Source organism: Lithobates pipiens, unplaced genomic scaffold (genome assembly GCF_037356315.1).
Source record: "Lithobates pipiens isolate NorthernLeopardFrog02 unplaced genomic scaffold, aLitPip1_a1.2 Scaffold_3, whole genome shotgun sequence".
Classification (NCBI taxonomy): Eukaryota; Metazoa; Chordata; class Amphibia; order Anura; family Ranidae; genus Lithobates; species Lithobates pipiens.
In genome coordinates this window covers 228,161,308-228,177,276 of record NW_027507790.1, presented here as the reverse complement: position 1 = coordinate 228,177,276, position 15,969 = coordinate 228,161,308, and the positions used below count along the sequence as shown (strand labels likewise).

Genomic DNA, 15,969 nt, shown 5'->3' with positions numbered 1-15,969 from the left:
TGTTATGTTACAGCCTTATTCCAAAATGGATTAAATTCATTATTTTGCTCAAAATTCTACAAACAATACCCCATAATGACAACGTGAAAGAAGGTTTGTTTGAAATCTTTGAAAGTTTATTAAAAATAAAAAAATGTACATAAGTATTCACAGCCTTTGCTCAGTATTCCGTTGAAGCACCTTTGGCACCAATTACAGCCTCACGTCTTTTTTAGTATGATCCTACAAGCTTGGCACACCTATTTTTGGGCAGTTTCTCCTATTCTTCTTTGCAGGACCTCTCAAGCTCCATTAGGTTGGATGGGGAGCGTCGGTGCACAGCCATTTTCACATCTCTCCAGAGATGTTCACTCTGGTTCCAGTCTGGGCTCTGGTTAAGCCACACAAGGACATTCACAGAGTTGTCCCATAGCCACTCCTTTGTTATCTTGAAAAAAAGGGGGGGGAAGGAAAGAGGGGAATAGGGGATAGTTGGGACTTTATATGAAGCACACCACCAGAATCAATGAATCATTTGATATATACAAACATATTTAATGGTACACATGGATGAATATGGGACAGTAATGTACATATGATAAATAACATAAAAATTATATATATATATATATATATATATATATATATATATATATATATATATATACACACACATGTTCCGCTTCCTGTGATAGACGGCACACTGATCCAGTGGTGGGACATTGAATCAGTGTGACAGGGTCACAGGAGGCGGGACATTGTCACTTCGGCCCGGGCATTTCAAATCCAGTTCTATGACACCTGGAGATCGCCGCTCTGTCTGATCCAGGCACTGGCAAAGCTGCATGATGGGCACTAGCAAGGATGTATGAAAGGCATTGATGAGGCTGCTTGACGGGTACTGACAGGCTGCAATCTGAACGGGACAGGCAGGCTCCATGAAGGGCACCGGCAGGCTGCAATCTGATGGGCACAAGTAAGCTGCATCTAATGGGCACTGACAGGCTGCATCTGATGGGCACAGACAAGCTGCATCTGATGGGCTCAGGCAAGGTTGCATCTGATGGGCACTGGCAGGCTGCATTTGACCAGCACTGGTGAGGCTGCAGTCTCTGACCATCTCCTGTATCATGCCCGCAGTCTGAGCATCTCCTGTATCATGCCTGCAGTCTCTGACCATCTCCTGTATCATGTCTGCTAGAGGTGCAACAAATGGAAATTTTGCTAATACTATTAGCGGTGTGTTTAAGTTTAAGTAAGAGATTGCAGACATGATACAAGAGATGGTTAGAGACTGCAGACATGATACAAGAGATGGTTAGAGACTGAGGAAATAATAAAAGAGATAGTTAGAGACTGAGGACATGATACAAGAGATGGTTAGAGACTGAGGACATGATACAAGAGATGGTTAGAGACTGCAGACATTATACAAGAGATGGTTAGAGACTGAGGACATGATACAGGAGATGGTTAGAGACTGAGGACATGATACAAGAGATGGTTAGAGACTGCAGACATTATACAAGAGATGGTTAGAGACTGGATACTGCATTTATCTTGACCTTTCTTGCACTAAAGGTGCCAATAATGGCCAACCATAAATTCATATTAATTTAAATTGATTAAAAATTCTTCAAGGTAGTGTCATAATAGATGCAGGATAGCTGTAACAATGCATCAATATATAGCTCTACGCATGTTTCGTGGATAACTTCCACTCATCAGGAGCAAATGTAATATAGGTACAGTGCCTTGCAAAAGTATTCACCCCCCTTGGCATTTTTTGTGTTTTGTTGCCTCACCGCCTGGAATTAACAAGGATTGTTTGAGGATTTGCATAATGTAATATACAGAACATGCCCACAACTTTGAAGATTATTTTTTTTATTGTGAAGCAAACAACAAATAGGACAAAATAACAGAAAAAGTCAGTGTGCATAACTAGTCACCCCCCTAAAGTCAATACTTTGTAGAGCCACCTTTTGCGGCTATCACAGCTCCAAGTCGCTTTAGATAAGTCTCTATGAGCTTGCCACATCTTACCACTGGGATTTTTGCCCATTCCTCCTTGCAAAACTGCTCCAGCTCCTTCAAGTTGGATGGTTTGCGCTTGTGAACAGCAATCTTTAAGTCTGATCACAGATTTTCTATTGGATTGAGGTCTGGGCTTTGACTTGAACCTTAAACCACTCAAGTGTTGTTTAGCAGTGTGTTTGGGGTGATTGTGCTGCTGGAAGGTGAACCTCCGTCCTAGCCTCAAATCACACACAGAGTGGTACAGGTTTCCTCAAGAATATCCCTGTATTTAGCACCATCCATCTTTCCCTCAACCCTGACCAGTTTCCCAGTCCCAACTGCTGAAAAACATCCCCACAGCATGATGCTGCCACCACCATGTTTTACTGTGGGGATGGTGTTCTTTGGGTGATCTGATGTGTTGTGTTGGGTTTGCACCAGACATAGCATTTTCTTTGATGGTCAAAAAGTTCAATTTTAGTCTCATCATACCTCCATACATGTTGGGAGTCCCCCACATGCCTTTTCACAAACTCAAAACGTACCATTTTGTTTTTTCTGAAAGTAATGGTTTTCTTCTGGCCACTCTGCCATAAGCCCAACTCTATGGATCATATGACTTATTGTCATCCTATGTACAGATACTCCAGTCTCTGCTGTGGAATTCTGCAGCTTCTCCAGGGTTACCTTAGGTCTCTGTGCTGCCTCTCTGATTAATGCCCTCCTTGCCCGTTCCATGAGTTTTGGTGTGTGGCCGTCTCTTGGCAGGTTTGCTGTTGTGCCACGTTCTTTCCATTTGGTAGATCATAGATTTGATGGTGCTTCTAGGGATCATCAAAGATTTGGATATTTTTTTTATAACCTAACCCTGATTTTTACTTCTCAACAACATTGTCCTTTACTTGTTTGGAGAGTTCCTTGGTCTTCATGGCAGTGTTTGGTTAGTGGTGCCTCTTGCTTAGGTGTTGCAGCCTCTGGGGCCTTTCAAAAAGGTGTGTATATGTAATGACAGATCATGTGACACTTAGATTGCACACAGATGGACATCATTTCACTAATTATGTGACTTCTGAATGTAATTGGTTGCACCAGAGCTTTTTATGGTCTTCATAACAAAGGGAGTGAATACATACGCACATGCCAATAATTCGTTTTTTATTTCTGAAAAATAGTTTTATGTATATATTTTTCTAATTTGACTTCACCAACTTAGACTGTTGTGTTCTGATCCATCACATATAATTCAAATTTTAAAAAAAACATTGAACTAAAGGCTGTAATGTAGCAAAATAGGTAAAAAGCCAAGGGGGTGAATACTTTTGCAAGGAACTGTATGTCTGTAGTGAAATATAAATGCCAAATAGTATAGTAAATAAAAAAACAGGAAGAGGGGGAACCACATCTTAATCCCATTACTCTTACCTATAAGTAAACAAATGTATTCAGCAACATGGGTAGTATTGATAGCTGGAGGCGCTATGGGAACATCATCCCTAGAAACTGAGGTAGCGGTAATTGTGGCAACACAGTGGTAAACAGTGAACAAGAAGTGAGCATGAATGGAGATGTCATCCCCAATAAGTAACTGTGGTAGTAATAAGTGCTGGATAAATACCCATTAGGGTTTCTGTGAAAAAAATTGTAAATAAAGTGTATCAGCAAAGTGACTACACAATAAATAATTGGGGAAAATATGAAAAACATTGCCCAAGGAAAGAAAGACAGAAAACAGATCTTAAGTGTGAAGTAGAAAAAGGTGAGTGCCTCACAATATAATAAGTGATAGGATCAAAGATAACACATAAAAACCATAGATGAAAGGAAAGCCTAATATTACCCTTAACAGGAAGTGAAAAGCATAGTCCAGGGATGTGGATAGTTCCATCAAGGTGCAAGGAGCAAACAAGGTATGTGCTCCATAAGGGTATGAAATATATACTCGCCACATCGCCACAGGACCCCACCAATGTCACGCTGCATGCTGATGCTGATAGGAAGGCGGAGCCAGTGTTCGAGCAGCCATTGACACCCGTCACTAGACACCACACTCCTCCCTCCTAGCGTATGCAGATGGATAAACAACATCAGCCCGCGGCGTCAAGATTGACTTAAATGATATGGCTCGTGGGCGTCGCATTGACGTGCAGTGAGTGCCCACCTGTCTCCCCAACGTTCAAGGAACGGGAGAGGAGGGGAAGGCCCCAGTGCATGTCATCATTTTTGGAAATTATGTAAACAAGGGCCACCCCCAGCATTAATCGCAACCCTGGGTAGATGTATCTTTCTATAGTTGATATAAGTATTGGCAGATATATTATTATTATACAGGTTTTATATAGCGTCAACAGTTTGCGCAGCGCTTTACAATATGAGGGCAGACATTACAGTTACATTACAATTTGGTACAAGAGGAATCAGAGGGCCCTGCTCGTTAGAGCTTACAATCTAAAAAGGAAGGGGCAATTGGTACAAAAGGTAATAGCTGTGGGGAGATGAGCTGATGGAGGAAGTAAAACAGTGTTAGTTAGAAGCAGGATAGGCTACTTTGAAGAGAAGAGTTTTCAGGGATCGCTTAAAGATGGATTGATTAGGGGCCAGTTAGACAGATTGGGATAGGGAGTTCCAAAGGATGGGAGAAGCTCTGGAGAAATCCTGGAGACGAGCATGGGAGGAGGTGACAAGGGAGCTAGAGAGCAGGAAGTCTTGGGAGGACCGAAGAGAGCAGTTTGGTTGGTATTTTGGGACTAGGTTAGTGATGTAGCTGAGGGCAGAGTTATGGATGGCTTTGTAAATTATTGTTAGTATTTCACAGACTAAACCAATCTAAATAAATTGCAAAGGTGTGTGCTTCCATCCCTTAATAAGTGTTCATCAAAAAAATGTCTTGTTATCTTGGCTGTGTACTTAGGGTCGTTGCCCTGTTGGAAGCTGAATCTTCGCCCCAGTCTGAGGTCCAGAGCACTCTGGAGCAGGTTTTCATCAAGGATGTCTCTGTACATTGCTGCATTCATCTTTCCCTCAATCCTGACTAGTTTCCCAGTCTCTCCCACTGAAAAACATCCCCACAGCATGATGCTGCCACCATCATGCTTCAGTGTAGGGATGGTAATGGCCAGGTGATAATCGGTAGACATGTGCAATTTGTTTAGTTCCAAATTCGTTTTAACAAATTTTGACAAATTAGTTCATTCAGAAATATCCAAATTAATGAAAACCCGTTAACGAATTTTACAGAATATTCGTAAATTCAAATATTCGAAAATTTCTAAATTCAAAAAATTGCTACACTTGGAAATTTGGAATTCGAAAATCCAAAAATCCCAAAAAATTGAAAATCTGAAATAACTAACTGATAATAACTTAACTATTACTAACTATTCATTTGTAGGTATTGTAATTTCCTTTCAAATTTGGCTGTTAGTGAACGTAACACATACGAATTTATCCAAAGTTACGAATTATCCAAAATAACAAATGCCGTATCTAAATGAATGGAACATAACAAATTAATAATAAGAAATAACAATAATAATAATAAAAACTTTTTATTATTATTATTTCTTATTATTTTGTTCTGTTCCATTTGTTTAGATGTGGCATTCGTTATTTTGGATAATTTGTAACTTTGGATAAATTCCTATTCGTTAAGTTCACTAACAGCCAAATTTGAAAGGGAAGTCCAATACCTATAGTTTAATAGTCCGTTATTATTAGTTAGTTATTCTTTTGAATTTTTGGATTTTCTTTCCTATTTTTGGATTTTCGAATTTTCAAATTTAAGAATTTTCAAATTGCGATCATAACAAATGATCCGAAAAATGAAAAAAAAAAAAAAAAAAAGGAATGAAACGTAAACAAACATGTTTTTGCAGTGCTTATTATGTCTAATAAGTGGTGCCTGGTTTCCTCCAGACATGACGCTTGCCATTCAGGCCAAAAAGTTCAATCTTTGTTTCATCAGACCAGAGAATTTTGTTTCTCTTGGTCTGGTAGTCCTGGGCAGTTTCTCCCATTGTTTTTTGCAGGACCTCTCAAGCTCCATCAGGTTGGATGGGGAGCATCGGTGCACAGCCATTTTAAGATCTCTCCAGAGAGGTTCAATCTGGTTCAAGGCTGGCTGAGCCACTCAAGGACATTCACAGCATTGTCCTGTAGCCACTCCTTTGTTATCTTGACTGTGTGCTTAGGGTTGTTGTCCCATTGGAAGATGAACCTTCACCCCAGTATGAGCTCCAGATCACCCTGGAGCAGGTTTTCGTCAAGGGTGTCTCTATATATTGCTGCTTTTATCTTTCCCTCAATCCCTAGACTAGTCTCCCAGTTCCTGCCACTGAAAAACATCCCCACCGCATGATGCTGCCACCACCATGCTTCACTGTAGGGATGGTATTGGCCAGGTGATGAGCGGTGCCTGGTTTACTACAGACTTGACACTTGACATTCAGGCTAAAGAGTTCAATCTTTGTTTCATCAGGACAGAGAATTTTGTCTCTCATTTTCTGAGAGTCCTTCAGGTGCCTTTTGGCAAACTCCAGATGGGCTGTCATGTGCCTTTTACTGAGGAGTGGCTTCCGTTTGGCCACTCTACCATACGGGCCTGATTGGTGGAGTGCTGCAGAGATGGTTGTTCTTCTGGAAGGTTCTCCTCTCTCCACAGAGAAAATCTGGAGCTCTGTCAGAGTGACCATCGTGTTCTTGGTCACCTCCCTGACTAAGGCCCTTCTCCCCCAATTGCTCAGTTTGGCCAAATGGCCCACTCTAGGAAGAGTTCTGGTGGTTCCAAACTTCTTCCATTGACGGTTGATGGTGGCCACTGTGCTCATTGGGACCTTCAATGTTGCAGACATTTTTCTGTACCCTTCCCCAGATCTGTGCCTCGATACAATCCTGTCTCGGAGGTCTACAGAAAATTCTTTGTACTTTATGGCTTGGTTGTCTGACATTCACTGTTAACTGTGGGACCTTTTATAGAGGTGTGTGCCTTTCCAAATCATGTCCAGCCACAGGTGAACTCCAATTAAGTTGTAGAAACATCTCAAGGATGATCATTGGAAACAGGATGCGCCTGAGCTCAATTCTGAAAGTCATGGCAAAGGCTATGAATACTGTATGTACATGGGATTTAAAAAAATTTTTTTTTATAAATGTGCAAGAATTTCAAACAAACTTCTTTCACATTGTCATTAGGTGTTGTTTGTAGAATTTTGAGGAAAATAATTAATTGAATCCATTTTGGAATAAGGCTGTAACAAAATGTGTAAAAAAGTGAAGCAATGTGAATACTTTCCGGATACTGTCCTAGGGTGACAACGTTGCTCCTCTATAGATACAGCACAGCACTGAGCACTGTCACCCTACGACAGGAAGTGTGTTACTGGTTGGATCACCAGATGAAAATAAGACTGGAAAAAAAAAATCCAAACACCATATCTAAGGATTTGTGAGCAATATATTACAGTTTTGTTCTTGTACATCTTAAGGCCCCACCTTTCATTCTTATGCCGCGTACACACGATCAAATTGTCCGGCGTACTTAGTCTGCCGAAACGCATTTCACCGGACAATTCGATCGTGTGTGGGCTTCAGCTGACTTTTCCAGCGTAAAGTCTGGCGGACTTAGAAAGTATTTTTGCAGTCCAATCTTTCCGCCGGACTTGGCTTTCAGCGGACAATACGTTCGTCAGTATGCTAGACCAGCAGACTAAGAATGACGCATGCTCAGAAGCAAGTACGAAAAGGAAGCTATTGGCTACTGGCTATTGAACTTCCCTTTTCTAGTCCCGTCGTACGTGCTGTACGTCATCGCGCTAGCAAACGCCGGACTTTCTGTGTGTCCGTGTGTGGCCAAATCCATTCGGTAGAAAGTCCGTCGGACTATCCACCGGATTGTTTGCCGGACTAAGTACGCCGGACAATTCGCTCGTGTGTACGCGGCATAAGCCAAACTTTGGGCCATTCTGTAGTCAAGTGCTGGAACTTCTGTGGCCAGTTGAGGCATCTCAAAGTTCAGCACTGTTATGTAAAGGAAGAAGGATTTAGTTTAGTAAATGCAATGCTTTTAGTGATTGTACATATTATAATATTATTATTGATATATTATAAAAAAGAATATGTTTTTGTATTTACAGTATAGACAAAGATTGTGTGAAACGGAAAGAAAATGAAACCTTCAAAATTGACAGCGGGAAATATATTATCAGAGCTTGCATCCAGGGAAACTGTAAGGATTATAATATATTCAGAATAGGTAAGCTGTCATTTTTACATCAGGTATGTGCTGTAGACAGGTGCTGATAGATGTTAATAAAATAATATTTTCTTAGGCTATGTTTCCATATGCGTCTGTCTCTACTGCTCCTCTGAGAGCGATCTATGCTATAACGCTTTTCAGAGGGTTGTGGATCAGCAGCTTGCAGGCATTCAGGAGGTCACACTCGATTCCCTTTGTTGAAAAATATACATGTGAAAGGTGGAAAGGCACACACCTGTCTATATAAGGTCCCATGAATTGCAGATCGTTGTGCAATTCGATCAAAAGGATTGAATTTGCAAGCAAATAAATAGCCTTAACTTTCCTTCTGAACAATTTAGGCTTAGTTTCAATCAGATTCAATCACACTGACTTGATTGGCCAGAGTGGAACATTGTCAATTATTTCAAGACATTGTGGTGTCTGAGTCCAAGAATAAAATGCCCCCCCCCCCCCAGAAAAAAATCACACCCACCAATGGGCCCCCACATTATTTTATGTCATAATAACCACCAACTCCATATTACAGGCTCCTCTCATCACAGACCACCCCATCACAGATCTCTCCCCCCCCATCACAGGCTCCTCTCCCTCACAGATCCCCTCCCCTTATCACAGGCTCCTCTCCATCACAGATCCCTTACACTTATCACAGGCTCCTCTCCATCACAGATCCCCCCATCACAGAGCCCCCCCATCACAGACCTCTCTCCCTCACAGATCCTCCATCACAGAACCCCCTTGTCACAGAGCCCCCCGATCACAGATCCCTCTACCCCAGACCCCCCCCCCCCCCACATCACAGTCCCCCATCAATTTTATAGACGGTCCCTTCCATAAGATCGCAGCACTCCCCCTTTAATACCTTATTTACACAAGACAGGAAGCATGGCAGGTCTGGACAAAGGGCGTGACTATTCATGTGAGAGGCAGGCGATTGCTTGCTGGAATTGTCCTGCTATCTTGTAACCAATCACCCGCTTCTCAACCTGAAATGTCCGGACCTGCCATGCTTCCCATCTTGTGTAAGACAGGGGAGGGTAAGTGCTGCAATCTTATGCATACTTACCAACTGTGCCGAATTTTCTGGAACATTCCCGGGATTTAGACCCCTTTACTGGATTTCACGATTCCTGGGAAATGTCCTGGGAAAAGTCCTGGGAAATTCATGTATTCCCACATTTTCGCCACCGCTATAGGTCAATGTCTCCACAGGCTGCCATTTTCCTGAAGACTAGAAGACTAGAACAAGAGGCCGGGTGGCTGCCAAAGAAATTGAGCTGCGGCATTGCCCACCTCCTGCAACGCTGGCGGTCTGTCTGTGACCACCTGATGTGGGAAGGGGTGAGGGTGGGCGGCGCCACAGCTCAATTTCTATTGGCAGCCACTCCGCCTATTTTGTTCCACTGATTGCCTGTGCGATCTGTTTCTCTGTAATGGTGGCGGAGAGAGTCTCCGCTGCTGGGGGGCACCTAATGAGAGGGGGCTTCACTGGGGGACACCTGATGAGGGGGACACCTGATGAGATGGGGGCTTTACTGGAGGACACCTGATGAGATGGGGGCTTCACCGGAGAACCCCTGATGAGATGGGGGCTCCCCTGGGGGATATCTGATGAGAGGGAGGCTCCACTGGGGGACACCTGATGTATGAAGGGACTCCGTTGGGAATGCCTGGTGTAAGGAGGGACTCCGCTGGGATTGCCTGGTGTAAGGAGGGACTCCGCTAGGACTGCCTGGTGTAAGGAAGGACTCCGCTGGGATTGCCTGGTGTAAGGAGGGACTCCGCTGGGATTGTCTGGTGTAAGGAGGGACTCCACTGGGAATGCCTGGTGTAAGGAGGGACTGCGCTGCGATTGCCTGGTGTACGGAGGGACTCCGCTGGGAATGCCTGGTGTAAGGAGGGACTGCGCTGGGAATGCCTGGTGTAAGGAGGGACTCTGCTGGGATTGCCTGGTGTAAGGAGGGACTCTGCTGGGATTGCCTGGTGTAAGGAGGGACTCTGCTGGTATTGCCTGGTGTAAGGAGGGACTCCGCTGGGAATGCCTGGTTGTAAGGAGGGACTGCACGGGGATTGCCTGGTGTAAGGAGGGACTGTGTTGGGAATGCCTGGTGTAAGGAGGGACTCTGCTAGGAATGCCTGGTGTAAGGAGGGACTCTGCTGGGAATGCCTGGGTTAAGGAGGGACTCCGCTGGGAATGCCTGGTGTAAGGAGGGACTCCTCTGGGAATGCCTGGTGTAAGGAGGGACTCCGCTGGAAATGCCAGGTGTAAGGAGGGACTCCGCTGGAAATGCCAGGTGAAAGGAGGGACTCCACTGGATATGCCTGGTGTAAGGAGGGACTGCGCTGGGATTGCCTGGTGTAAGGGGGGACTGCGTTGGGATTGCCTGATGTAAGGACAGACTTTGCTGGGGGCACCTAATGCAAGGACGGACTCTGCTAGGGGAACCTGATGGCATCTGGTGGCAGGCGACATGACGAGTGACACTGTCAGGGGTCCCACTGATTCTGGATTATGGTGAGTTGCCCCAGCAGGGCCCATTGTAGGGCTGGCCCTGAGTAGCACTGAAATACTTTGTTCATGAATACATATTCCAATCAATAAAATTATGAGATACACAATGGATCCAATCAATAGCTTACAACCCTATCTTCACAATTGATTGAAATACCCTTCCCTGCGTGTAGGCTGTCGATCAAATGGGTTGTCGATGATAGATTATTCTTATCAAAGATATTGAGCCAACGAAAAATTGATTATTTATCTAAGTGAGTATGGCAACCAATAAGATGTTCAAGCATATCTTTGTTCAAAATATACAATCTTACATAATATCCATTTGCACATTGTATTTCAGTTATTTCCAGTCTACGCCTATTAATCTGAACAATCATGAAATGTGTAAACTTAAATTTTGTGAAGATCCCCACATGTTTACTTCCCTGAATTCTGTGACACGTAGTCACTAGTCAGTGTGAGTAGCACAGCCGTGTCACACATTTCACAGAGCTTGCCACCTGAACTATGTATGTGCTAGGAGGAGGAGTTTCAGGGGGCGGAGTCAGTGCAGGAATCGCTGCTTGCTGGTAGCAAGGTACCATGGGATATGTAGTCCTTAGAAATTAAGGCGAAGCTGCAAAACATGCAGAGAATCCAAGAAGTTGAGGAAAGAGATGGCCAGCAGACAGGCAGAACATGGAAGGAGATTTTTCAAGTAAGGTTATATTGGATTGTCAAAAATAACTATTGTTTGTATTATTACAATGCTGATATTATAAAATGAAAGTGTAAACACTGAGCATAGATTTCCTTTAATAAATAAATGCAATGCGAGAATCACAAGGTAGAGGTAACCATATGCTGGATACAGGTAAATAGCTGGGCAGAAAAAGCTTTGCTCTTGGGTCCAGTAATGACATGAAAAAAATGGCACTGCAGTGAGCGCAAATAAAGAAACAGGTTGTAGTGTGGGAGTAAAATAATCCCCAGCAAAGGTATTATTGTGGTGTTGGTGTAATAGTAACCCCCAGCACTGGTGTCATTGGCAGCAATAATAACTGCTAGCAGTGCCGGGACAAGGTCATCCAGAGCCCAGGGCAAACACGCCAAACTGCACCCCCCGCCCACCCTCAATGTGTATGAGCATTATGTGCCATCAAAAATCCCCCCCCCCAAAAAAAACTGAGCACTAATCTTTTTCACCCCCTAAGCATAAATTTCCCCTCCTCCCAGTGCAAATCTGTTCCCCTGCTGAAATCCCCCCTCCCAGCACAAATCTTACCCCCCAAACCCCCCCCCCCCCAAGTGCCCCCCCCTAAAAAAAATCCCTCCTCCTAGCACATATTATCTACCCCTAACATTGCCTCTCTCAATAACCCCACTGCAAATCTCCCTTTCCAGCACAGAGCGCCCCAATCATCCCTCCTAGCACAAATCTTCTTCCCCCATTCCTTCTCCCCTTAAATTTTAGCATACCCCCAAATTTCCCCTCCTAGAACAATACTCCCTGCTGCCCCCCAAATTCCCCTTTCCAACACAAATCCCCTCCCCCCAATTTCCTTGTGGTGCCCCCCCCCCCCCACCTCACATGATACTACAGTGCCCAGGGCAGCCATCCCTCTTGCCCACCCCTTTTCCCAGCCCTGACTGCTAGTACTGATGTGAGTGGCCACAATGACCCCCTTCTTTGTGGTTAGTGGTAGTAATGTTAACCCTTCAGCATTACTTGTCAATAGCAGGCTGTGAAAATAATGTCCTTAGCATTGTTAGCCAGTGACTGGCTTTAAATATCCCACATTGTTGGTCAGTGGTTAGCTGTAAAAATAATCTTCCTCCCCAGCATTGGTGGTCAGTGGCTAGCTTTAGAAATAATCTCCCTCCCCAGCATTGGAATAAGTCCAGAAGATAAAGAGTCACCACAGTGGAAGGGTCTACCACCAATAAGACATGAGGGGGCTTACCAGAACATTTGGACCCAATTAACTTATACTAAATGGGTCTATACAGGTGGTGTCTTAAACACCTAGTAAAGAATGGCCACTTGTCACCGGGCAAACTTTAAACCGCTTGGGGGGGATGATCGACTTCCACCGTAATTGCTGCAGCAAAGTTGCACACAGCTATGCGGGACCACCAAGGTCAGTTTCAGAGGTAGAATCCTCTCACCATCATTCTATTACCACATAAATCTAGATAAAAGTAGACCGAGACTTGTCATAGACCCATATAGACATTCATAGGATCACCGTGAGGCTGCAGAGCTCAGCAGGCATGTGGCTAGTTGAAGCAAAGTTCCTGAAGGAAGCGCAGCTGTCAGGCTTCAGGTTGGAACATAAGCATCAGCAGCTTCCAGAAGTGGCAAGATGGCTGCGAAGTGGAGGGGATGTGGCTACATGTTTACGGGCAGAAAGGAGGGCCCCTTTATCAAACCATACGAAAGCATTGGTGGTCAGTGTCTAGCTGTAAAAATAACCTCCATCCCCAGCATTGGATGTCAGCTGCTAGCTTTAGAAATAACCTTCCTCCCCAGCATTGGTGGTCAGTGGCCAGCTTCAGAAATAACCTTCCTCCCCAGAATTGGTGGTCAGTGGCTAGCTTCAGAAATAACATTCCTCCCCAGCATTGGTGGTCAGTGGCTAACTTTAGAAATAACCTTCCTCCCCAGCATTGGTGGTTAGTGGGTAGCTTCAGAAATAACCTTCCTCTCCAGCATTGGTGGTCAGTGGCTAGCTTCAGAAATAACCTTCCTTTCCAGTATTGGTGGTCAGTGGCTCCCAGAATTGGTGGTTAGTGGCTACCTGTAAAAATAACCCCTCTCCCCAACATTGGGGTAACTAGCTGGCTGTAACAATAAACACCTCCCCCAGCATTGATGCTCAGTGTTTACTTACCTGAACTAACTGAACATACTCTCCTATGCTGAGTTTTCTTGCCCAGTCCGGCTGGGACTATAGGTCAACTGTTGGGTGGAGAACACTGCCTGACAGTTCCAGTAGATTAGGACTTTGTGGTCCATGTAACCAAGGGAAACAGAAAAAGAATGAGGGATACTAATTAGGTATCCCTAGGTCGTACTTTGAAGGCATAAGAAACAGTTAGCAAAGTATACAAAAATAACAATGTTTATTATGAAAATACAGTAGTTAAAAATCATGTATGATAATACAGAATATACAGTGAGCCCTTCAACGCCTTTCACCGTTAGGCTTCTTCAGGACACAATCAATGTATTCAGGATGGCAACAAAGATAACACATTTTTAACTACTGTATTTTCATAATAAACATTGTTATTTTTGTATATTTTGCTGTTTCTTATGCCTTCAAAGTCCGACCTAGGGATACCTAATTAGTATCCCTCTATCTTTTTCTGTTTACCTTAAATTTCCGGATGTGGCAATGTGAGTGCTTCCTTCTCTAATTTTGATTCCATGTAACCAAGGCCGTGGCAGGGACAAGTCTTTTGCATACATACTGTGTGCTAAAAGGTTTCCTTCTTTATAATTTGAGAAATCTGGGAGGTGTGCTCTAAGTGGTTGTACCCAATGCGAACCACCCCAGGTAGGTGACTGACACCTAAATGGGCAGGTCAGTTTTTGTTTTAAAGCTGAACTTCAAGCAATAAAATAAATGCACAGATAATATGAAATAAATATATACTGTATATGAGCACTACCGCTCTTAATCTGGGGCATAGTTGAGAGTTGTCAGTGCCTGGGCAAAGACGATCATGGCAGATTCACCTGGTATTCTATTAATGAAAGATTTAAAAAAGAATGAAAATAACTTTTGAAGTTACAACCTTATAAAGCTTATAGGGGCCAATTCACTAATGTTTGCCACGTGCAATAGCACGGTCACGTGACTCATTTGTATAAACTATCACACGTGTTAAATAAAGTCCAATTCACAAAAAAATAATGATTATGCGGTATTTACCGCAAAATGAAAAATGTGGCAGTTAATATCATCAACATGCGGTAAGCTCTTAAGTCCAATTCACAAACTGAACAGAGAGTAAAAAACATGCAGTATTTATCACCAGGGTTTTGCTGGCAGTATCACATGCAGTATTTGTCAGAAACAGCGTGAAGGTTCCCCCCCCCGTCCCCCAATAGCTGGTTGCTAAGGGATGGGCCGGGAAGCAGGCCGCTGTGTCCTTATAGAGGAAATAACCTTCCTTTGCTAGCATTTACATATATAGATAGGCCTATAATAAGGCTTACCTATAGGTAGTGTAAATATCTCCTAAACTTGCACCACCATTTAGGAGATATTTACATTACATGCAGCTAGTGACATGTAACGGGTGACTCATCAGCTGTCAGCGGGTTCCCCGCTGACAGCTGAATGTATAACAGACATGCCAGGAATTAAAAATTATGAAAAAAAATGCATACCACCGCCGGACCAGAGAAAGGGGGGGAAAAAGCTCCGCGACGAAACACTCCCGTGATCTGCCTGCTCCGCAGTTTGACAGATCTTAAATAGGCCAAAATGTATTGTGCTGGATGTCTCTGGTAAAAAAAAATCCCAATACATATATATTATTTGGTTTGCGTGAACGTTATACCATCTACAAACTATGGTGTATATACTGGAATTTTTATTTATTTGTTTTTATACTAGTAATGGCGGTGATCAGGGACTTATAGTGGGACTGTGATAGTGTGGTGGACAATCTAACACTAACTGACACTGGCTGGCGGGTACACAAACTGACTCTGATATTAATAATGACACTAATACAGTGATCAATGCTAATACTATAAACTGTCACTGTACTAATGACACTAGCTGAATGGGTTAACATCAGGGCCAATCAAAGGGTTAACTTGTTAATGTGTGCCTAACAATATGTGATATGTTTAATATGTGCTGCTTTTACTAAGCAATCTTGTTTTGTTTTTTTTTCCCTGCTTTGCAGCAAAAAAAAAAACAGCAAGATCGCCTGTCAGTGTAGCTCTGTATTGTTTACCCACTGTAACAAATTGCTGTGACAAATCATAGCACAGCTGGCAAAGCAGGCATGCGCGACTTACCCGGAAGCGCTGATCATGTACCAGATATGTGATCCAGTGCACAGAGGCCGTCCTGCTGCAGTAGATGTATGTGGGGTAGTCACTAAATGGTTAAAGATTCAAAAAAGCATTACAGAAGCATCAAAAACACATAAAAAAAAGCATGTTGAAGTGAGTAAGTGTAAATGAGCCCTTAGGGAT

At 43.4% G+C, this 15,969-nt stretch overlaps 1 protein-coding gene across 2 annotated transcripts in view; it reads left to right on the top strand.

Moving 5' to 3' along the window:
• The window catches only part of IL7R (interleukin 7 receptor), a 73,999-nt gene that overhangs the window by 18,204 nt on the left and 39,826 nt on the right, over nt 1–15,969 (top strand). For both annotated transcript variants that reach the window (XM_077462867.1, XM_077462864.1), the window contains exon 3: nt 8,127–8,245. In XM_077462867.1, the coding sequence (XP_077318993.1) occupies nt 8,127–8,245 (119 nt within the window). The remainder of the gene's footprint in view (nt 1–8,126; nt 8,246–15,969) is intronic.